Consider the following 25,911-nt stretch of genomic DNA (forward strand, 5'->3'; position numbering starts at 1 on the left):
CATTAATATGAAAGCTAAACTGGAAATCAATCCATTCATTTATTTTTTTATGGTATCATCCTTAAACACAAAACTTCGAAATAATTAATATTTCTGATTACAAAAGATTAGCATCTATTTCCTAAATAACAAAACTACAGAATATACAATTCACTGCTTCAAAACAGAAATTCACAGGACAAATGTAGCCATATGTACAGTGACCTTGAAAGACACCCACTTGTCCCCCATGCATGTGCATTAATAAATGTTGGTGCTAACACAATAAAAATATTTGCAATACCAATTCAACTATTTTTAATTAGTTCAATTGATATTGCAAATATTTTTATTGTGTTAGTATCAACATTAGCCAGAACTTTTTAACTAGTGAATGATTTCAGAGAAGCAATTACTGAAAAACAAGAGAGGAGGCTATGTCATTTGTGTCAACATGGCAATTTCAAAAGATCTAACAAAATAAGCAGTTCTGGAAAAAACCCCAAAATTAATGAATGTGGAATACTCAAAGTGTTAATGATTTGCTAGAGAAAAAGCTATAACAGCCTATGCATTGCCTGAAAATACAGATTTGGAAAAAAATATCTCTAAGGTACAAGATAATTCAAGAATTAGAACAAATGAAATTAAAATATTCAGAAATCATATGAGTACAATTTAGAAAAGCAATTCAAAATCCACAATCCATTACTGCAGGTAAACATTTTAGTGATCCTCACTATATTTTAACTTTTAATTAAACAAATCCTACATGTTCAATCTGCCCAGAGAATGACAGGAAGTTAGCAGAATGACTAGTAGTAAAAATTTTATCTTTATATTTTTTAAACATCTTATAACAAGTTTGTAAAAAAAATATTCTACTATAATTCAGTTAATTTATTTGCCTTGTCACTGAATGTTTTGTCTCATTTTCCTTATATTTAATTATTCTTCAACCATCTGTTTCTTGGTATCAATGCCTACAATTCTTGTTGCTCCTTCTGTCTTTACTTCTGTCCTCCCTTTCCCTCTGGCTCCTCATCAGATCCCTAATAATCTTGTTTTGTGCTTTATCTTTCCTTCTCTTTCCCTTTGATCTTTCCCAATGAAACTTACACATGGAATTAAAGCAAACATTACCCACAACATACTGCAGTCACTACAAAGTAGTTCCAGCAGCAGTTTGTATCTTTTAGCTGTTATCAAAGTGAAAAAAAAGACTTTCTCTCCATACTGACTAGACAAGAAGATTGGATCTGAAGGGAAAATTTGTCAGGTCTTGTAATAGAAAATTAAATAGTAACGGGAGAGTCAAGTAAATATTCTACTCATAAATATATTGTAAACTTTGATTTTGCCAATTTTACAATAAGGTAGGCATTCAATATTTTTATTTTCAAATCAGACAGATACTTTTCGATATGACACATCAAGAGTTCCTCAAACAGATCATTCCTCATTGCTTTATTTCTTTACAAGGTTTTTAGTTTTTAGAAATAGAAATGGCTAGATATCCACCAAGAACCAAAACTATTTAGTCTGTAGCTATGCTGTATATTCTTTTCCATTTACTACACTTAAATGAGAAATGAAAATAAATCAGTAAAATAAAGCAGTAAAGAAACAGTATCTAATAAAAATTAAATTAATAAAATCAGAAATTCAAAGCTTAAATGGCATTCTTGATTGGAAGCTGAGCCACTTGGCTGAGGCAATTAAACAGATTGTTCAGGGAGGTGGGGGGGTCACCATCCCTGGGGGAGCTTAGGAGGTATCTGGATCTGGGCTGGGTGATGTGGTTCAGGGGTTACAGTGGCAGTGCTGGTTGACAGCTGGACTTGATGATCTTAAGGTCCCTTCCTACCCTGACTACTCAATGGTTCTATGAGTTGGCCTTTCACAGCTTGAGCTGAAGTCTCCAAAAGATGTTTGTAACATTTGTGATCCCTTGTCTTTTCTTTCAACCTGAGATTTCTATTTTCCTGTGAAACCAGATCCAAATACTCCACACGAAATCCACTTCATACCTGGCTAGGATCAAGACAAAACATTTTGTTTTTTTTTTTTTTTTAATGGGATCAGGAGGTAGAAAGAACATTTTAAGTGCAGAGGACTAATGGCAGTAGAAATAATCCAAGTTACTTCAGTGTAGAAAGGACACAATTCATATAGCTAAGAGGAACCTTGGGTTATCTCAAGCACCAGTTCTTAATGAATAATTTCTCAGGAAATATGTGATTGTACTTTAGCTCAGGTTCTTCAACAGAATTATTTCATCAATTACTAGTCAAGACATAAAACCTAGGGAAATTAAAGCTACCCACAGTCTCCATTCTATATGCGTCCTCCCCTCAGAGACAGGAGCATAATCACTTTATTGCTCACCTTATTCCTTCTGTGAGCATGGAAAAGCTTTTTTTTTCCCATGTAAAGAGCTGAAAGCCAAGCAGAGTCATGTCTAACTCACCTAATGAGTACTCTTTCCCAAGAGAAGCAAAATGTACTCCCCACACATTTGGTTGTGGGGTTTTTTTCTGCTTTAAGCACTTTTTTCCAGTTACTCTGCAAGCTTCTGTTACATGGCCAGCTAGCGATAAAGACTTTAATTATAAGAAAACTGTCAGTAACAACATAATTTTTTTGTCCTGGAATATGCTTTTTTTAATCAGAGGAGAACATAAATTACTACGATAGCCACAAGATGGAGTTCTTACCTTTTGAGGCTGCTGCTGCTCCAGAAGCTGCTGTCTGAGATGTTCTAAATTTTGCTGCTGTAGCTGTTCAGCTAGTTGGTGAAAAAGTGAGTTGTTCACAGATTCTGGTACTAATGGCCTAAAATGAAATGACTTAAATTTAAAAAAAAAATCCTACAGTTTTTCTGTTTGTTTAAACAGTTAGTAAATAGGTCTTCACAACTAGGTTTCAAGTTTAACCAAAATGTAAAATAATGAGGACAATGAAGCTAGTTCCACCTTCTAGTATCATCACTATTCCATCAACTGTATAAATATAACTACAAAAACAAAGAACATGCTAACTTTTTCCTAAAGTTAGAAAATATTCTGGACCACAGACTTATAGTAAAATGTGTATGTTAATTTAGAAAACTGTAATTTCTCTTCCTGCTGTTTTAGTGTACTTATGCTCTGAAATAGGTATTTTCTTTACTTAATCCTGATTTCCAACCTGCACCAGGCAAATTTTAGCATTTTCCATAAGAAACATAGCTTGGTCTTACAATTGGGAAGAGGGAGTTTCCTTTTTAGGCTCTTCATTTTGTTCTGATTCTTCCCCAAAGTCAAATCTGTCCATCAGCTTCTAGGAGAAAACAAAATAAGCATTACTGAACACTCCTTATATGTCCCTTTAGGTATATTTCCTTTTCATTAGGAAGATGCTCTTATTTCTCAACCAAAAAAAAAATTTGGCAAATAACCTGAATAGAAAATTAAGTGTCATACTACTGTTGTCACCAAACTCTTGTCTGCATCAAATCTTGGCCCAGTTTTCCTGAGCTCTGCTGCAACAAGTACAACCACATGTTTTTTTCCACAGTAACTAAGAACTACTTTGGAGTAAAGCTTAAACAAAGATCAATTTTATGTAATAGTACCTTTAATTAGAAGAAATTACTACGAAGAGGCCAACTATTCAATCCTTTGGTAATCATCAAACTTCTCTGCTCATATCAAGAGAAGACCTACAGCTTGATTACTTCACAAAGAATTACTGTATTTTTACACACACATGTCATTTAGACAACCTGAATTCCTTCAAATATATTGCTCCTTGAAAACAACTTCTCAAATAGCCTGCAAAAAAAAATCAAAGCAAGCAGTTATCATGTAAGAGGATTAATCCTTCTAATGGATAAGAAGAAAGGTATCTGACGAGGAGAAAGACTTGGATAAACTTCTGGTGTTATCTGTGAAGATGTCTACACTGGAGTTTCTGCCTTAGTAAAAAAGTTTGTCTATTAATTAAAAGTTTGCCTATTCTGAACATTAAAAAGTTCAGAAGTATTTTAACAGCACCTCACTTTCTTGAAGAGCAAATCTAAGGAACAAGCATAAAGAAATACAACAGATGTTATTTGTCATTGAGATTGCCTTTTTTCACTATTTAATGAAAGAACCATGCTATTAAAGCCATGTCCATGCATGTTTGCACATCGTGGAAGTTTTCCGAAAAGCAGAGCTAATGCTATACCACCGTAACTTCCTCTCAAACTTTAATCTCAGAAGAAAAAAAACCAAGAGGATGAGAACGTGCGGTAGTCATTTTGAAATACTAAGGCAAAAACATCTTCAGCAAAAAGTCACAATGATTCAGTACCCCATTTTCTTTCTCAGGATGCTCTATTTACTCTCAATTACTGGAGTCCAGCAAGAAGAACAAAGCATAAGCTAGCTAGAAGATGGATCGATCACTGATCAATCCAGAATTTTTAGAACCACTTTTCCCAATATAATATTTATGAGAAAGCAGGACTGAATATGTCTCTGAGAAAACACAGCAGAAACACAGACCATCAAGCTTATGTGAGATGGGATGCTAAAACACAGAACAACTTTCATCATATATATCTAATCAATTTACAGCAAGGTGACCACCTTTTTTGTTTGTATTGTTACAATATTTTCCAGTGAACTACTTATAAAATGCTGCTGCTCTGAAAAAAAATGTGCATTTCAGAAAAACAACCTCAACCTTAAAATACTATTAATCATTATGTATCCATCATGACAAAGTAAGAGGGAAAATAACAGAATATGTACTGTTTATATGGCTGAGAAAATAAATAAACAGAAAGTAGTCACCAGCTCATGACAAACAAAACAAACATTCAGATTAACCATGGCCACAGAAAACAAGAGAATTTCCAGCCAAGACAGGTAAATGTGCAGCATGATTTTTGTTTATATTTGGTTTAAGTAACATTGTACATACTGAAACAAAAAATCTGAACTGAAAGATCTTGATTTTTACATAGTTTGTACAAAAATACTCTCTACAGTGAAGTAATAGAAATTAAACCAAATTAAATACTAGGATACCAAGTTTAATGTTACACACACTGCGGAACCTCCCTTTATGCTACATTTGTTACTTTAATTATGTAGGAAGAAAATGTGTTCAGAAAAAGGAACAGAAAGGAATAAAGACACGAAAAAAGGTTTTTATTAGAAATGAAACTAATTTTTTCGTAAGAATCAGGATATTCTCTTTGGAAATTAAAATAAAAGGTGTAGGGTAAATGCATAGGCAATGTTGATCAATTTTTTTTTACTGTAATACAAGTATTTGGTTCTATAGCAAGATCAGAAAACATGCACATTTGATGTTGCCAAAAGAATTTTTCACATAATGCAGATTAATTTGCACACTTAAATAACACAAGACACTACAGACTGAAGAGATTGAAAACAAAGGACTGGAAGAACTGCCAAATACTTTTTTTTCTAAAAAAGATGGATACTTATGCAGTGATCAAAATTATTTTCTTGCACTATTTATTATTTGTTATCCAATTCACCAACATGATGTCATGAAATGAAAAGTATGCTTCACAGTTTCCTTTGGATCACAATACTAATAAATGCTGGCATTTTTTTCTGTAAAAGCTGCCTTTTATGTCTGTATACCAACACCTCATCAGGATGTGAATTCCTTTAATTTGCTTCAATTTAAGTTGTCCAAAATTCAGTACACGCACACCTACAAATAAACCAATCCATGGAAATGCTGGAATTCAAGTCTGTAGAAAAATGCTGCACTATAAAATACTTTCTGTATGTAAATATTACAGCAGTCCCTGTTAACTGATGCATTCAATCCCTGGGATCATGCCCATCTCAAACTGATGGTTACAGCTGCGGTATAGCAGAGGACAGGCCATTCTTTTCCTGACTTATTTTTACAGCTGCATTACTTTCGATAGAAAGAGATTATCTGAGTGAAAATAAAAAAGGGTTTTTTGCTTCTTCAACTTCCTTATTCTTACTATTCACTCCAGGACAATCCTGCAGAGATTATGCACACAGAAACTGTTTCTTCCAAAGACAATAGAACAATGCTTATTTATTTCTTTCTTTAGTTAGTTAGTTACAATTCCTTTAGCAGAAGTTCTTAGTTTTCTTTATTATAGGTATTATACTACTATGACTGCAATTGCCTGCATGGTTGTTGCTACCTGGCATGCAATAATATTAGTATTATTAAATTCCTGCATTCTGATTTTGTTTGTAACTTGGTTTGGGGGGTTTTGGCTCTTTTTCTTGGGGGAGGGGAGTGGGTGGGTGGGTTGTTGGTGTTTGGTTTTTTGGTTGGTTAGTTTTGGGTTGTTTGTAATGAAAGTTTCTTTACCTACAGGTTTATTTATTCACTTACATCACTTTGTGACTAAGATTAAAGTTTTCTTGGCACATACTTTATAATGCAAAAAAATTACAAATCCAAGTTTTTACTCTTCTGAGAAAACAGTATATATTAATTCCTGCATATTTTCCATTTATTACCTTGTAAGAAAGAATTCTCATTGCTGTGTTACAAAGGGCGTGGAAACATATGGCTTAACTTTGCTAAATCATAAATCAAATCCGTTACCATATTCAATAACCTTTGTGGGTCTCTTCCAACTCTAGATTTTATACAATGGACTATTTAGCCCTAAACTCATATAAAACTAATATTTTCATTTACACTACTGTCTAGACATAGTTTTTTATTTTTAAGCTGTATCACTTTAGAGTATATTAATGTATTTTTAAAATGTCCAAAGTCAAACAATAAAATCCAAAATAATTTCTCACATATATTAAAAAAAAATACTTCTTCAAATTCTATTATTCCACTTCTACCTTATTAAAAGAGACACTCTGTTCCAGTGGATTAAGTGTGTTAGCAGCAGCAGCTGCAGCTGTGAGCTGTGCCGTGAGGGCCTGTAACTGGACAACGAGACCGGCATCCAGAGCTTGAAGTAGCGAAGGCTGAGGTTTCTGCTGCTGGATCTGCAGTGTCTGTATCAACTGCTGAAGCTAAAAGACAAAAGATAACAAATACATTGAAGAAGATTTTTAAGCAAGAAAACAAAGTACAAAATAGACTCTTCCCCTTCCACTTAGTAAAAAAAAACTCCCAGGAATGAAGCATCATCTAACCTATGGCTATTATTTTGTCTTTAATTTGTTTTCATTTACAGCAAATTTTGTTCCCACTTACTGGCTAATTTGTTTTCTGGGGCTGATAAGATAGGCAGATGCTTCTTCTTCCTAACTTGCTCTGACAGGTTGCATGATGATGCCAGTCACCACTCAGGATTTCCTGCTTTCTAGTGCTCCCCCTCTTCTGTTTCTCCAGTTTGATTCCTTTTGACCTGAAAAAAATCTGTTAGCCTATTCCAGCTTCCTAAGGGCCCACCTATATTAGGATATTCTGTGTCCTGCAACAGCATTTGTACAGAGAAAAGAACTGCACTGTGGCAAGCTCCACTTACACCAATGCAGCCAGTTCACAGGGAGAGTTTGCACCCGTGTCTCTGCACAAGTCACAAGTGAAATCTCATGGTGAAACTCAGGTGTGGGTTGATAGAATGCAATTCTCCTGCTATGTTAACAAAACATCAAAAGCAAATGTACAAACCAATCACTTTGTCTATCTCGATTTCCTTACTTCAAATTGCTATGTTTATACAATCTTCTAGAGAAGCTGTCCTAATGAGGAAATGAAAGGCTTTCTCATGTGGAGATTTATCTGTTGAACACGGATGCTCCCACAAAATTGTGCAATTTGCCTTAAGAAAAAATATTAATCCTATTGAAAGATGCTCTCCTAAACCACTGGAATTAGAGGAAGTTCTTTGACATTCCTCAAGATAAATCTCTAGATTCTTATCATTAGATATTTGTGTAAAAAAGGTTGAGCAAATTAGGTAGTTCAAACTTGCTGACCTAAGTCCCCGATTCCCTTACCTTCAATATTCCAACCCTTTGTAAGTTTCCCCACTAAACTTTTAAATGGTTCAATCCCTCCCTTCTTACTAGCCTCACTAGAAACTTCATAAATTGATTAGGTTGAATTTCTTTTCCACCATGCATCAAAAATGTGACCCTTTTTTAAGATAGTTTTAGAGTTACTTTCTGATAATGTGAAACCATTTTCCCTATTCTTTTAAAAACAGTTATATAGATTTCTTATACAGCAGAGCCTCTGAAAAGGCTTCAATTGTTGTTCTACCTCAGGAAGAGCTTTCCCTGATTACTGCAATAGGCAAAGCTGAAGAGTTCCCCCCTCACCCCACTTTTTGTCTGATAACAGCTGGTCCAGCCTGTGCATTGCTCTCAGTAGGAAGGAATCAAACTGAAGAGGCAGAGATGAAGGCCCTAGAGTGAAAAAATCCTGGGTGGGCACCATTCCTGCTGTTTTCACATTCTTGTTAGTCATATTTTTCTTAGTCAGCCCTCTCTTATGTCTAGACTCTCAATTTACCTGCACGCATTCTCACTTATAAAACACAACTGTAGGATTAAATCAAGGACTTTGGAGCTGGGGAGCCGGGGAGAGGCTGTGGCAGAAGGACTGGTTTGGAGAACAAGAAGAAAAGAGACAGACAGGATGTAAGCAAATATCATAGTTCCTCTACCAATCCTAGACATCTGCATGTACATGTTTATTGTGTACCCAGTCTGTCTCTTCTCTTCTGCTTAAGACTATTTTGAGCTAAATAGCCAAATGTTATTTCTTTGTGATCTGTTGTGTTTAAAATTTTAATTCCCTTCTCATCTTCACTTTTTTCTCTCGCTTTTCTTTTTCTACATTCTCTAAGCAACAATCTTTAAAATTACATCACTGACTTTACACATATTTACCATTCTCATTTCATATCCTTTTCTTTTTTAAGAGCTAGTCCACTGTTTTTCCTTCACATTTCTCAAAGTACCCCACAAACTCATTTTGCTTCACTTTTTGTGACTTCGTTTCTTCCAATGTAATCAGATAAAAATATTCCCTCCACTTGACTTCTGAACAATTACAGACAACTCTAGCTAGCTAAATACTGTACAACATTCTCACTAAGTAAAGTTGTTATTGCCAGCACCACGGCTTTCACTGGCCACTGCTTCTTATTCATATGCGTGAGATTTTTGTTTAGTAGGCCAGCAGGTAAAACAACCTCAGTCCAAATGAAAATCATAATGCCATAGTTATGCTGGTGCAGTAGCTCTAGCATAGCCTGAAAAATGATCTACATTTTTACAGAAAGCCAGTTGTGTGTGCTTAACTTATGTAACCACAGGTTATTAGGATAAGTAGTTTTTGTGATGCTGGACATCAAGACCATTTTGGAGTTGAGCATTTAAAGACTGAAGAACACAGTAACTTCCAAAATCTTATTTTTGAATGCTGCAAAATAAAATCTATGTTTAGCTGATGGAAAGATATAAAATTGAATCAATACACAGTACACTTCCCAAAGAAGTTTGCTCCCATTCTGTAATTCTGTATAATGTTTAGCTCTTCTTCAGGCATCCAACAGAGACATATGCTTTAACTGGCATTCTATTTCATATCTATATCCATGAAATCTTATTGTTGCTCTTGATATAGTCATCTGCAGTAGATCTGTACTTGTCATCTATACAGACAAGTATGTATTACAGACCATCTCATCTGAAATCACCTTCTGAGACACTTTAAGTCTTTAAAGGTACGGGCTTTAAACATGGCTGGCTCCAAAAGGTAACATGGAGTTTTAATTGACCTGGAACTTACTTGTGATGAACAGCCTCATGGGAAAGTTACCATGGATACTGGACATAAATGTAAGAGTTACACAGGAAAGCATTCCTTACCTGTACCTTAAAGACACAAAGTATCAGACAGTCTACAGTGTAACTGTCTACAAAATTACCTGTTGGCCTTGAGGACTCTGTAAAATCTGTGCAACAGCAGCAAGGGTGTCTGTGTTAGCAATCTGAGACACCCAAGGATCAGGCAAACTCTGCGCCACATTGGCTGGGGTAACTGGAGTTACAGGTGTACCTAAAAAAGAGAAAAATCAATACGCAAAAATATCTTACACAGAAAATAAGAATAGTGTTAGAGAAGAAAAAAAAACTGCTGTTATTAAACACTGAGAAAGTACATCAATTGAAACTATTTTTCTGACATACATGACAGCACACCGAAATAATATAGACTCACATCAACATTCCTCAAGTAGCAGAATTACTTAGTGTTAGTTGGGACTAGTGGGACTACTAACAAAAACACTGACGAAGACAAAATAAATAGGTTTCACACAGTATTCCAAAATATTCAGTGGAAACTACATACATCAAGACGTAATTGTTAGCAATCTACTTGTCGGCTAGTCCAAATCTCACTGGACTTGCCCTTTATCCCCAGGAAGAGTCTTAAAGATTCTACTAAAAATTTCAAACTGCATCAGCTGGATTCATGAGGATTGCTTGTTTTATTGTTTTTTTCTCAAGAGAAACACTGGACTAAATCAGCACTCTGATAGTTCGTTTCATGCCATAATCCAGAAGAATTCTTCATACTTACAAATACTTTTGTATTTATAGGTCATTAGTAGAGGTACACCAATGAATGCTAAATATGACTAGATTACTGTTTTAAAAGTCAATTTGCATCAGAATTTATGACTTATGATTCCAACAATTTAATATAGTCATACTATATAAAAATAAAAAATACCAAGCTGGAAGATGCAGAAAAGGCACTCCAAGATCTGAAAAATTCACATATTTGCTTTGCCAATGAAAGCTAAGGTGAATTTGTCTTTCCTTTTCCTTTCCAGCATGGGATCAGCAAAAGGTGGGTTACAAAAGCAGTGCCAAAAGCCATTCCTATCTGACCAAATTCCCTTATATCCCAGCCTCAAAAGAACAAACTTTGATGAAGTGAAAAGTTAAAAATCCATTTTCCTGCCATCTACCTACATAAGCAAGAGAGATGCTCAGAGCACAAAATGATCAAGCCCACTTTTATAATAATGTTTTCCTGTTTCCCTGATTTGGTGGTGTTTGCAATATACTTCTTTCTAGCATTCATCTGAATTCATCTATTTCAGCATGTTAACAGGCAACATACCAAAGCTGACAGAAGTGTTTTGATTCAAAGTATGACTTCCATCTGGCTTTGTTTACCTGGCGTATTGTTGCTCATAGCAGCTGTAGTGCTGGGCAAGACAGGGGTCACAACGGGAGGAGGAATTCCTGCTGCCATATCCAAGAGAGGCTGAATAATTTCACTCTTGAACACATTATTCTTCTGCCATAAATTTAGCACTCTAACAATTTTACTCTAAAATAAAGAAAAGACAGCAAAATATCTGAGTCACGCTTATTTTTCTTGTTATTGATTATGGAATTCTTAGCTAGCAAATTTAATCTGTCTAGACTGAAGGACCTTTAGGTTTGCAAACAGTAAGAACAGTTATACTGGGTCACACCAAAGATGTCTTAACTACGAACCTGAGACTGATCCCAGGCAACAGCAAAGAGCTACTACACACAGGTGACAATGTTCTCTCAACCAAAAATGTGCCTTTAGTTTTGCACGATGACATGGAAGGAAAATTATTTTAAGGAAGCATTTTAAAGCATTACTAATAATTAAAATAATGAATTGTTAGTCTGCTAGTTTTTTATAGTTAACATATCTAAATGCAATTCTGTTCTGCCTGTGAACCAAAATAATTTAAGTGCACTGAAAAATGGGCATATACTATTAAGACTCCTAAATATTTTTATTAGAAAAGCAACTTCATATTTTGCAAGCTCTCTTGACGAAGTGAAGAATTTAAAAGTTTAAACTTGAACACAATTACCTGCCTATTGAAAATACATAGCAATATTAAAAAAGATGGATCATGGGGAAGAAAAAAAAAAACCCAAAATTAAGACTTCATACTTCCATTAGCTGTAACTCATTGTTCAGCTTACATTTCTATTACATTTTTTTTCTATTACAACAGAAGCATTCTATTACATCACAAACAGATTATCATTTTGATCTGCCTCCTAAGCAGATCTTTAGAAAAAAATTATCTTTTAGAAAAAAAGTTATCTTTTTTCAGTAAGCTTTACTTCCACCAAAAGGAAAGACTTTGCTTTATTTTGGGGGAAAAAAATCAATTGCATTACAAAGAGCACAAAATTCCTCATAGGATCTGGCGTTTGCTGTCACAAAGGTGGTTTAATTACTTGAGTTCTATAAAAGAACATAGAGCACTTAGCCACAGTGTTCAAAACAAAGGAAAAGAAGTCTGTCTGTCCAGAACTACAAGAGGATCCTTAACTATAATAGAGAAGTGCTGAATTTTTCACTGCATGGAAGATGCAATTTAGAGTTCCCTTAAAGAAATTCCTGAAGGCTTACACTCAGCATTTCGGTATCTGAGCCCTTTAAAGTCTGTGTTATAAGCAGCCCTTGTCAAGTCCATCAGAGACTCTAACTTCCCTCATCTCTCCAGAACAGGAATATAAAACAGTTTCTGTGGCTCCGTATCTACCCACACCTTGCACTTTCTCTGGGCCAGACAAAGGAATCAGTGAGGTGTTTTTGTTGTTACTTTAAAAGAAATGTTACTGCATTTCTATTTGATTTAAAAACAAATTCTACATTTGCTCATATAAAGATAACTGCTGTGTTTCTCCATTATGTCTTTCAATCAGATCAAACACCAAAATGTTACAAACCAGGTACATACCTTGGTGTCTGACAGCTCAGTTTTTTGCTAGGCAATGCATAGGATAACTACTTTCACGACACTAAGATCCTCCTATAATATTGAATTCATATGCAGCACAGCAGCAGGACTTAGGATTGAAAAGTAGTTTTAAACTGAGGTGAAAAATATCCTAGAAATGAACCTGACAGGACTTTTGTGGACCCTAAACTGACTAGATTTTACCCTCTCTTCACATCAAACACCTCTAATGCAATAAATTAATTGCCAGATCACGACACTAAGATCCTCCTATAATATTGAATTCATATGCAGCACAGCAGCAGGACTTAGGATTGAAAAGTAGTTTTAAACTGAGGTGAAAAATATCCTAGAAATGAACCTGACAGGACTTTTGTGGACCCTAAACTGACTAGATTTTACCCTCAAACACCTCTAATGCAGTAAATTAATTGCCAGGCATTGAAATATCACAGGCAAATAGTGAAATTTCTTAGCCTACAATAAATTTATGTATTTTTTTAAACTAGACACCAACTGAGTACTTGCATCCATCCTTGTTCCAATCTCTCCTTCTCCAGTACATCAGGGTTTTTCTGTATTAGTATATTTCCCAAAGTAGCAAGCTAAATGAGTTTACAAAACACACTAAAAAATAGAAGTTAAAAAATCGTGCCTATTAAAAAAAAAAACAACACAGTAATATACTGTGGAATTGAAGCAGCACAAGTTAATCACACAAATAACGTAAAACCAGATTGGAAAAATGTCATTTAACTTAAATAACCTGTTCGGCAACACCTCAGAACGCAGTTGCAGAAGAGAAGACAGCATTCTTTAGCCAAGTTTATCCAACCAAGCAAAATTTCCAGGTCCTGACACACTGTCCTGTAGCGGTCTTAACTACTTTAAAAAGGCAGGAATCCTAAGATAACACAATGGCTGAACATGCCTTAATCACCCTCCATGGATGCCTTGGGTTTTCATATCTCTGGTTGAGAAATACAGCTGTAGAATGCATGTAACTTTTCTAAATACAACTCTTCCTGTAGCATCCAGCCTCTCTTACTATTTTACCTAATGACTATTACGCGAATTTCCATGAAGTCAAAACCCTCAGAATCCTCCACCTTTTTGCAGTTATTCAATAAGAAGAAACCCTACCTATTTTACAATTAAGGGACAAATATGAAGAAAGTTAAACTGTTATTTCCAGCCAATCTTTTAGAAACAGAATTTGGTGGCTATCTCAACTACTGTGATCCAAGGAAACAGCTGAACTTGTCAGTCAAACTATACAAGTTAAACCTTATTTAGCTGCTGGATAATCATAGAATCAAAGGAAAGACAACCTTTTCAAAACACTAATTAATCTCATTGGATGTATCTTTCCAATCCCTACACTAAGACATTCAGCATTAAGAAATACATATACAGGGCAAGTTTATAAGTAGATCCCCTCCAGCAAGTAGAATGTGAGATGAAAGTCTTTATTCTTTATAGATGATATGCTAATGATTGGTTTAACTAGACAGATCTGTAAGTGGTTTACCTTGTCATCACCAGGACAACGGTACAAGTTCTGGAAAGTGCTGATGATGTTATTGCTGAATCTTGGCGCAAATACATCCTTTTCTTGTCCAAACTGATGCCGGGACTGTCTCACAATGGAGTCAATGACATACAGACCAGGCACCTTGTACTCTGGTTTGCACTAGAAAGAATGGTAATTTTAAAAGAGCATACATGAAAAAAAACCCAAAACCATTAATGGCAGAGTAAATACAAACAATCCTCTCCAATTTTTAAGTGGGTCCAAGAATACTGAAATATTCTCTATTTTATAAATTGTCCTGGAAAATGAAGCTTTCTCAAATAACCTCTAACTTCTAATGTTGAAATTACCACATCTATATGCATTCTGAAGATATGTAAATGGTATAAAATTAATTTCTTACTGCTAAAGAACTAACTTTTAAAAAATCTATTAAAAAAATTAACACACAAACCACATCTCCTTTTAAAATGTACAATCTATTTTAACAGTACTGCAAAAAGCATGACAAAATACTTAATAGTAAATTTGGACTAGCTGTAAATGTAATCCAGGACATTTTTGTCCTTCTTTATGATCAAAGTAAACATTAAAGTTAAAATTTGTTCACTTTATTTTACATTGTTGTAATTAGCATGTAATCCTGCTCTGCAGAAGACAAACATATTTATGGAGACATCTGTTTGGTTGAGATTATAACGATATTGATTTTACAACTCTGGAAAACTTGCAAAATTTACAAACAGCATGATATTCATAAGGCATGTCTGCTAAGTAAAATACAAATTAATTATGTAATTTTACTTTCTTAACAACTAATCTAAAATTTTTGTCTTTTAATTGCAAAGTAATTACACCACATTACTGCAACCAGTTTTAAGACAGAATGAAACATGGTCCAAAAGTATAATGAAGCCATCATCAGAATACATTATGTTATGAGTTCACTTAATAAAGATTGGGTGTATATCACACAAGGTATTATGGAAAAGATGGGAAAGGACACCCTTTTCCTCTCTGCTCCTGTAGACATACTATGCAACACACTAAGTTAATAATCTTTAATAAAGTGCCAAACAAACACTTCAGAATATTAATTTTACTATGCTTTACATACAAATGTTCTGTTTTGAAAAGTGTTGATTTGCTAACACTTGCAACCTTTAGAAAGCCTTTCTTTAGGTTCTAAACATGGTTCAATGTATTTAAGTGTGTCACTCTCTATTTTTCGAGTGTGTGAGACATCCTTTTAGGAATATATGTGCATTGTTAAGCTTAAATTGGATACTGTCTTCAGAAAATCACTTCAATATATTGTAGCTTCTGAAATTTTATTTAAATTATTATACAAGAGTATTCTGCATACAGAACAGACAGGTATACAACTTTTCAGAATATTCAAATTAATAAAGCTCACAGAAATTCAAAAAGAAAACTCAGGACATATATTCGTTGACGTATTTTAAAACATGACACATAAAGAAAGCAAAGTGTGATAATAATGTAATAATATAGATTATATGGAAAAGGCAATAAAATACAAGTAAAAACTTAAATGGTTCACTGGGGCAGTGAACCTGCATATCCCTAATCTCAGATGGAAAAGCCTTTACACACAAATATTTACTTATTTTCTGGATGAGTAATCAACAATGTAATTTGCTTATTCAAAAACGTTAAATCTGGCTCTCCAATGGAATAATCTCACATATATGATATGTGATCATTTGACCCTCGAAGTGATCTTTTGCCAGAGAATAAAGCAATCAACCAAAATGACAACAGACCAGTGAGTTCAGTGTCACAAAATGAAGAATGTCACGGGCAATTACTTTACCTGAAGTTATAGTAACATCATGAAATTACAAAAGAAAATACTGGAGCTCTGAAGGATGAAGAGCAAACTATCTGAGATGGCACTGACATCACTCTAGTCAGGTCTACAGCAAATTTTAATGCAAGATTCAGTCATCTTGAGCTTTAAATTGAAGTGACTGCTTGCAGAAAACATCCAATTATTCTCCAAACATACAATTTAAGCCCTTTAATATCAAATACCTAGCTTTCATCAGATAAGCATCTGTCATTCTACTAAAGCAAAGTTATTATTTAAAGTTATTAAGTTGCACATTTCACTAAATTGTTCATGAAATAATTAAAAACCCCTCAGCAAGACCACCAAAGGGAATCATCTAACCCAGGGCAACCATTAACAAGGTTATCAATAAAAGCATACATCTGCTTCCTCTAACCAGCAATGAACAGTGCAGAAATTCCTCACTGACCAGTACTGGACAATGAAGGCATATAAAGATAACTCAAAGTAGCTTGTGGAAGGGTCAAGAACATCCAGTCCAAATCCTGACAAACTGCCATTCATTCATGCAGAGAGTAAAACTTCTCTTGTGCCTATGAATACTGAAGTGCCAGTCACATCCACTGTAACTGAAAAGCACAGTTTGCAACTCAGACAATTCTGAGCTAATTTCAGGACCTGAACTGCAGTGTTACTGGTCAGAGATGGATTACATGTACTCCTGCTCTCCTACTGCTGTGTTCAGCTGCAGCATTGAACAGGGATCAGAGGACAGTGATCCCTGTCTCAGAGACGGAAGAAGTCAGAGTCAAGGACCCAAAAAACAACTACTTAACAACAAGCTAGCAGTGTTGATACAGTATACTACCGGTCTTTACTACTGCTTTGAAACACATATTGACTTTTTTCACATATGATTGATGTACTAGTACCTAAATATTTCATTGATAAATAGTTGTGAGACAGATAAAAACACCAGGCTGAAGCTGAAACCTGTTTACACTGTTCAGCCACTGTCAAAAAGCACTGCAGAGGAATAAGGGCAACAAGGAATAAAAGTTCATGAGCAAGACAGGTTACTAATACAGAACAATCCAGACTGCTTTGTAAAAACAGTAACAGAAGGAAAATTGCATCCAACATCGCAACATTAACAGCCTAATTTCTCTAGCTTGTTTGTCAAAACTAAATTTAAATTTGATCATAATTTACTGCTATTTACAAAGAGAGAAGAAATTCAGTATCAAAATGACCAACTGAACAATCAGGTACAACACAGATAAGCAGGGAAGACTCACAAATTTGAATCCATGCATTTCCAACTTGAAGCAAAATGCAGTTTTACCCAAGAATAATTAACTGTTGCAAGAAAAGAAAGCGCTATAAACTTCTCTGCTAGAAATAATCTTTAAATTAATACTACCATCTTCCCAAAAAGTAATTCTAGGCTAGCCATATATAATTTATTTGCAAGAACCACCAAGTGAAATGCTACATCTACTGCTACAAAAAAGATTGAGGCTGAAGGTCATCTTCCCTTCAGCTTTAAAATCAATAGGAAAACCTGGCAGAAAAGCAAAAGCAACTGTCACTAGCCAAACACCTGTCAATTGTTTCACTGTTAGCTGTTCACGGACAGTCACTTTTAGCATTAAATAAATACACACTGGCAGAAAAGCAAAAGTAACTGTCACTAGCCAAACACCTGTCAATTGTTTCACTGTTAGCTGTTCACTGACAGTCACTTTGAGCATTTAGAAGCAGTCCCAAAACAATATCCACAGTGATTCAGATCAAAGAACAAAATGAGAACAAAGTATTTGTCATTCTGCATCATGGGTTATGATCTGCTGCCGATTATTAGCAGAAACTGAATGTGACTAAAAATGGAGATAAACTAATATGTGCTAAAAATATTAATCCGTATGTGAACCTAAATTCCCACTTAAGTGACTTACCTTTTGAATGAATTTCTCAACACTCTGGACAACATGTTTGTAGAACTGAAAAATATAATAGTATTTCAGTAGAGAAAATATGAATATGCATATACTTGTTCAAGTATGTTGCTATATTGATAGTAAAACTGGAAGCAGAAACTTTGAATTATTAAATAGCAATCCAATATCTACAGCTGAGCATGCAATCTTCCTTAAAACACTTAATAGCATATAAAAGAGCTAATATCAGTGTTTCTTCTTTTTCTTAAAGGTTTTTTACACTGGATTTTTTTGAATAGCATGCTTATTTATTGAGAACTAGGAGAATAATATAATTGTTCCACCAAAACACATGGTTATTTACTGTACACTTTTACTGACTGAAGATGTTCACCTAATGTTACTAAACATACAACAGCTCTGCATTTCATTAATTAATAGCATCAACTGCATACTTTTTCTTTAAAAAAGTTGGCCTGTCTTTCATGGAGTTGTTTTTTTAAATCTCACATATAATCACAATGGCTCTAAATCATGTCAATTATTGAAATAACCGCTTTGCACAATTAAATGTTGTCATTGAAATGGTAAGAGTGGAAGTAGGATTTACGAGTACATAATAAAACATTTGCTTAATTAATAGAACCATCTATTATGATTTACTACTAAAGTTCAATTTCACTCTTCAGTCATCAAATTACTCTTTCCCAATTACACAAAACACCAATATGGATTTCATTATCTGAAAACATATCTTCATATGATCATATGTCAGCAAAGGAATGTAGATAGGAAAAGCATATGTTTGGTGTTTGGTCTGGTCTTTTTTCTACCTCTCCAGCTCTCACTGAGTTTCCATTTGTTTTAATGCTTAACACTAGTGGCATACTTCTTTCCTTCACCATTTTTCAGTGACTTTTTCTGCTATGCCATTGTTTAGCAATTAGTTTTACTTTGTAGCAGGAATAATCTTTAATGAGCGCACTAAGACTTGAACTTAAAAACAATTTGTATCCAAGCAACAAGAAAACTATGAAATCTATGAACAATATCCATGAAAAGGTATGCTAGGAATTCAGAAAAATGCACAGTTGTATTGATCCAAAGGCATGCATAAATTTTGGGGAAGGAGGAAGGGAGAGAGGGGAGAAGGAAGGGTGAATTGTAATTTTCTATTTATTCATCCGTTAACAGGCATGTCAGTGTTTCCTTTGTAAATTGAGGCAAAAACCCTGTCTTTCAGGCCTGATGGAATTCAGATGGAGAAAAATTGGTATAATTCTTTCTCACATATGACAACCAGCAAATGAAACTCACACACCACTTTTAGCCTTCTGCTGCATTAACAGATATCACATATGATCATAACCTGGAAGTTGTAAGCACAAGGGAGGTGGGAAGTTCTGAAGCCAATTTTTAGACTATTTCACAAAATTATTTTCATGTACATGAGAAATGTAAAAGAGGTCAGAAGAAGTTAACTGGTTTCATACCTTTATAGCCTTGATTGCTGCCTTGGTGATCTGTGTCATTTTAGCTTTAGAAATGGGTGGCTTATAATCATTTAGCGAGTACAACTGCAAGAAAAAAAACACTATCAGAAATATAATCTGCAGTTGTCAGCCGAATACATTATTTTTCCACAAGAAAATACCATTTCTGATTTTCAGTGGATTTTATATATTAAGCAAGAAAAGACATTCCCATTTAAGAAAGAAAAAAGAAAAGGTCAATAACATATAATTTAAGATTCAAAATGCTTAAAGGAGAGCAGGTTCTTGTTTGCAATGGTCCCTATATATCGATCTAGCTTTACCAGCACTAAATACTGGAGGCATTTCAGATGAAGTTACAAAATAAATACTTAAAACATGCAAATACAGTAGCTCTTATTAAGTTTTCCAGGGCAAAGACACCGATATACTTGAATACCTTTATGGAAGCATAACAAAACCTTAACTTAATATAGTGATCATCCTATGCCTGCTGAATCTGGTCTTTTCATTTTCCATTAAACAAACAAACAACAATAACAAAATCAAGCCCAGTGAGCATGAGCATGTAGCAATTTGACACTTAAAAGAGAAAACAGACTGTAAAAACATTCATTCACTGCATTAACCCAGGAAAGTTAAATATTGAAAGTATTACAAATGCTTAAGCAAAAATCCAGCTGTGTTCTCAATTTCAAGCAGAGCATCTTAACTTCACTAATATCTAACCAGCAAAACAACCAGAGCACACAGGTAGTGTAGTTTTGCAACAATGCTCTCCCTGGATGCAGTATTAACTCTGTTCATTTGACTGGTACATACATCTCCCAGCAGAAACAATCCAGCATGACAGGTATTCATCAAAAATTTGCTGCACAGTGAAACTTCACAACAAACTAAATTCACAGCTATGACTGATGGGCTGTAATTAGAAGTAACTCCTCCCCAAAGCTATTTACTTGCTGTGAAAATCTTGGATTATCCACAATATGTGATTTTGAACAAAATGCTGTTATTTTCTCCTTCAGGTCTAAGTGTTATAAGAGAAGGGACTGGCTGATAGCCGCTACTTTCAGACATAAAAAGACCAGACACAAAGTGCCAAACCTGATTTAAGGACATTCTTAACTTTTATTTTTGTTTACAACACATATTTAGAAGCATGTTAGTTCAAAAATGGAGTTCTGATAATAGGAATGATCATCCATAATCAAATTTTTATTTCCTTCCTAGAAAACAGGAAGAATTGCAGTTCTTCCATGAAACAGTTATTGAAAAAGAAACAAAACCAACAACCCCTCTCCTCTCCTATACAGCCTGAGAAATGCAATATAATGAGCCAGATTAATATCCATACAGATATTTACAATATCTTTAATTTTCTAATATTTTCTCAATTTTGGCAAACTGCTAGCCCAGAAAACATAGTTCAAAATTGTTGATATTTAATAAAGCAGACTGTAAGACTGAACAGGATCACACAGTGGAAAGGACTGGACAATCTTAAATTTAGGTCATGCACCCCAAGTTGCTTATAATAATTTATCGCTGAAGGTAATAAATAGATATTCTTTCATCATATTTGAGTTTTCAAGAGACAAGGATTTGATCTCCTTGCAAACATGAGATTTTTTTTCTATCCTTTCCCATCAAAACCAGTTTTAACCAAAACCTCCTATAGCTGTCAAAACACAAAGTGAAAAAAAAGGCTTGTCCAAGCATAAGTGTCTGTCTTCTCAGCTTGAAAGGATCTCCATTAAAACTGTGAAATTATAACACTTCACAGCTAGACATCCACTTTTAAAACAACTGTTACTACTTCTCACTAATGCCAATGCTAATTGCTGTTGCAAAATATTCTGAATTATTTACATGATGCTCACATGACAAAAAGCAATACATTTCTAAAATGCAGGTATATGAATGCTCTTCACCACCACAGGGAAAAGAGAGAAGAGAGGCAAAAACCCAAGCCACCAATCAGTTTCTTCTGTTTTCACAGAATCACAAGGTTGGAAGAGACCTTCAAAATCATTGAGTCCAACCCACGCCCTAACACCTCAACTAAACCCATGGCACCAAGGGCCACATCCAGTCTTTTCTTAAAACACATCCAGTGAAGGTGACTCCACCACCGCCCCGGACAGACAATATTGAGTCCAACCCACGCCCTAACACCTCAACTAAACCCACGGCACCAAGTGCCACATCCAGTCTTTTCTTAAACACATCCAGTGATGGTGACTCCACCACCTCCCCGGACAGACAATTCTAGTACTTCATCACTCTTTCTGTAAAAAACTTTTTCCTAATATCCAGCCCTTGGAGCAACCTCCCCGGACAGACAATTCTAGTACTTCATCACTCTTTCTGTAAAAAACTTTTTCCTAATATCCAGCCCTTGGTGCAGCAGGTTAAGACTGTGTCCTCCGGTTCTGTCAGTTGCTGCCTGGTGAAAGAGACCAACCCACAAGAGAGCTGACTACACTACCCTTTGGGAAGGTATAGAGTGATAAGGTCACCTCTGAGTCTCCTTTTTTCCAGGCTAAACACCCCCAGCTCCCTCAGCCTGTGTTCCAAGTCCTTCACCAGCCTCAATGCCCTCCTCTGGACATGTTTAAGTGTCTCAACATCCTTCATAAACTGAGGGGCCCAGAACTGGACACAGCACTCAAGGTGTGGCCTCACCAGTGCCAAGAATGGGCAAGACTTCCCTGCTCCCGCTGGCCACGCTATTCCTGATACAGGCCAGGATGCCCTTGGTCTTCTTGGCCACCAGGGCACACTGCTGGGCCCACGTCCAGCTGGCTGTCACCAGTACCCCCAGGTCCCTTTCTGAGTGGGCACTGTCCAGCCACACCGTCCCCAGCCTATAATGTCGCAGGGGGTTACTGTGGCCAAAATGCAGGACTCAGCACTTGGACGTATCAAACTTCATCTCACTGGACTCTGCCTACCCATCCAACCATTCCAGGTCTCTCTGCAGAGCCCTCCTGCCTTCCAACAGATTGACACACACTCCCAGCTTAGTGCCACCTGCAAATTTACTGAAAAACTGAATCCCCTCATCCATGTCAGCAATAAAACTATTGAACAGAACTGGCCCCAGCACAAACCCCTGAGAAACACCTCTGGTGACTGGCCCCAGCTGGCTGCAGCACCGTTCACCACCACTTTCTGGGCCCAGCCATCCAGCCATTTCCTAACCCAGCAAAGAGTGCTCCTGTCCAAGCTGTGGGCTGCCAGCTTTGCCAAGAGTGTGCTGTGGAGTGAGTTTTGCAGCTTACTGTTCAGCTTCCAGTTACTCACAGGTAATTACCAAAATGTAATCACTCATCCTGGCTATTGTTTGGCTGGATGTTGTGCAATTACAGCTAAACTACTTCTGACAACACTACAGCACCAGAAACTTTTTTTTTTTTTGTATACTGTTTCTTAGCAGAGTCATTTTGGTTGTTCCAGGGCAGCATTCTCAAGCCCTACACACTAATCAGTAAGAGCAATTTACAAGTACATGAGCAAATGTGAAATCAGCCTAGATTCAAGAAGCCAACCTTGCCAATCTAAAACCAGTCCCAGAGGAGATTGGCACCGGAGCTCCTTTACCTACAACACACACAGCTGTAAGAGGGAGAACTGCCGATTCACACAGATACTCACAGGGACCACACCTGACCAGGCCATCAGCTTCGAAATAATCTGGGCCCTAATGGGGCAGTTCAAAGTACCAAGGAAATCACTACACGGTGCTGGGAAACAAGCAAGAATTGCACACAACTGACTCTGAGACATCGCCTGCGCACCACTCATCAGGAATATGCCAAAAGCCAACAGGACAACTTGGGATAAAGACACATGTAATATTTTAAAAATTTGTGCTTATATCCTAACTTAATATTTCCTATGTGCCCTTTTCTACAGATGTTTAGCTAAACCAGTTTACCCTCTAAGACCAGTGTCTTAGTTTTGTAAGACACTCAAGCTCATTTGTAGAAGGTAACTGCTTGCCCTCACATAAAATAAGTCTTTAGATAAATCAGAAAAAAAAAGGCAATATGGTTAAATAGAAAAGTCAAGGAAACTCTCTGAAATAAAATTATACACTTGAGAATATCACTAGTAATACTCAAAAGGATGGGGAGGAGTGGGAGTGATCACTCTGGCTGGCAATGTATGTGCAAAGGATAGTGCAATCAAGTTTGAGAAACAAACAGGTGAAAGCATGAAAATCAGTGTCTTTCAGAAGAGGGAAGGAATTGCAAATCTACTAAAGTGCTTGTCCCGGACAATCAGCACTTACAGCAGGACTCATAGGAGATAAAGCCCTACAGAAAAAGACACACATACACACACCCCACACCCTTTTTTAAAAATCTATACACATAAGAAAAAATCGACCCCACACCAGAATACTCCTGAAGTGTGTTTACAATAATGTAAATAACATGCTCATAGCACTTCACAACAGTGTGAAAAATAACAAAGTATTAGAACAGAACTACAGAATGCAAGACTTGGTAGCTATGATTCATGAACTCTCATTTAAAACAGTCTCAAACTTATAGCTCTGAAAGACAGGAAAAGCAACACAAATTTCTGACAGGGGTTCAAGGGGAGAATTAGGAAACAATGGATCAGTTAGGTTAAATATTTGTACCACAAAAAATTGCATAAATTACTTCAAATAAATGTATTAGTGGGGACACATATAATTCCATGCAGCTGTTTTAAGGAAAGGCAACATGTCAGTACATTGTTCTTCTCTGAAAGACTCCAGGGGCACAGTGAGAAATCACTGATATAAAACTAACTGGACCGCCAAAACACATTTATCAAAGATCTCTCACGAAAGGCTCCCAAGAAACTAAGCTGTCCTAAACAGGACCTTGCACGACAACCCAAACAAGGACTCCTTAAATACAGCCAGCAAACAATCCGAATGAACAGTCAATTCGTGCACGCTGGACCGCCAAAACACATTTATCAAAGATAAAATCCGAATGAACAGTCAATTTGTGCACAGTAAAGGGAAGTCCCAGTAGAACCCACTCGTGCCTGCTGTCACCTATACTCTGGTTAGGACAAAGTCAGACTGTCAAAAGTTGAAGAGGAACATTGGTGACACTACCAAGTAGTAAGTACACAGGAAGCAGTGGACACTGGCTTTGAAGCTAGCTAAGCCATTCAGCCAAGAAATCTGCTGATCCATGAGCGACTGCATTGAAGATATCAACTCAGAGTAAACCAGAAAAATCTCAGTAGTAAATGCAGTAAATGGACATTTAGATCTATATTATTTAGGCAACAATACCAACCTAGAGGGCACTCTCAACTGTACAATCTCCAAGGCTGGCATGAAGTCATCAGGGATAACTAAAACTGTGGAGAAGCTTTCAAGTGAAGAACAAAGGTTCTTTAGCTGGCAAAGAGAGAGGTGTATGTCAATACAACCTCAGTACTGAAGATCAACTGGGAAGTATATTCCTCATCCAAGGAGAACACCACATGAGATGAGGAGGGAGTAAGCAAGAGTCAGGTTGCTGGATGTGGTCTCAAACTGCCCAGTGTGGTTGCTCCTAGCCTGTAAGGGCAGCTCTGGCATGCCTCAGAGGGAACTGACTCAGAACCTAAACTGTCACCATGAACTCACTAAGTCTGCGCCCCGATACCATAATGAAACCCACCCACCCTTTTAAATTACTGTATAAATTACAGTCAGCTATCTGTATGGTAGTATCAAATGTAGCTCTCTATTTAAAAGGTCTTATTCAAATGAAGTTTGAGCCTCATCGCATCAAGCTGCATTTTTTTCCACAGTAGAGATACAATTAATTTCAGAGGGTCGAAAGTGAAACACTGTAATCTTCAAGTACCAGATGAAACCATAAGTTTCAGATGTTTTGAAACAGACTAGTTCACATTTACAAGCTGAATGAACAGAGAAAGGGAGCAGACAGAAACCCGTATGTAAACTTAAAAAATAACACTTTAGAGCTGAACTACCACATGATTATGAAAAAAAAAAAAATCTTCCATTTACTAGCCACTTACTGCTTTTCTGGATACACATCAACTCATATGAAACATTTGCTCAAAGACAAAATCTGATCAGTGCCTTTAAATGTCTGATTACTACTAAGATATTTGAATACTGACTAAAACTGTTTTTCTAGTTATCTTCCTAAGTTTCATGTTGCAGAATGAAACTATTTGCACCATTTCTTATATGAAAACCCAGTAAGTACAGACATTTGCTGTTGAAATCTAAGGCACTGCTGTGGAAAGCACCACAGAGTTGGAGTCTCTTTTTAAAATATATTGAGAATTTCTCTCCAAACACAGAACATTTATCACCTGCTGATGATATACATAGATATTAAAACCTAATTTAAAAACCACCTTACAAGTTG

The 25,911-nt window shown here is 36.0% G+C and overlaps 1 protein-coding gene across 3 annotated transcripts in view; it reads right to left on the bottom strand.

Annotated features, from left to right (window-relative positions):
• SCAF8 (SR-related CTD associated factor 8) overlaps window positions 1–25,911 on the bottom strand; it is a 151,973-nt gene that overhangs the window by 112,444 nt on the left and 13,618 nt on the right. For all 3 annotated transcript variants that reach the window (XM_039707632.1, XM_039707631.1, XM_039707630.1), the window contains exons 2-9: window positions 19,502–19,585; window positions 18,027–18,071; window positions 14,250–14,411; window positions 11,154–11,310; window positions 9,893–10,023; window positions 6,843–7,019; window positions 3,221–3,300; window positions 2,697–2,814 (exon numbers count right to left, since the gene is read on the bottom strand). In XM_039707632.1, coding sequence (XP_039563566.1) covers window positions 2,697–2,814; window positions 3,221–3,300; window positions 6,843–7,019; window positions 9,893–10,023; window positions 11,154–11,310; window positions 14,250–14,411; window positions 18,027–18,071; window positions 19,502–19,585 — 954 coding nt within the window. The remainder of the gene's footprint in view (window positions 1–2,696; window positions 2,815–3,220; window positions 3,301–6,842; window positions 7,020–9,892; window positions 10,024–11,153; window positions 11,311–14,249; window positions 14,412–18,026; window positions 18,072–19,501; window positions 19,586–25,911) is intronic.

Source organism: Passer montanus, unplaced genomic scaffold, assembly GCF_014805655.1.
Source record: "Passer montanus isolate IOZ18808 unplaced genomic scaffold, ASM1480565v1 scaffold2, whole genome shotgun sequence".
NCBI classification, from domain to species: Eukaryota; Metazoa; Chordata; class Aves; order Passeriformes; family Passeridae; genus Passer; species Passer montanus.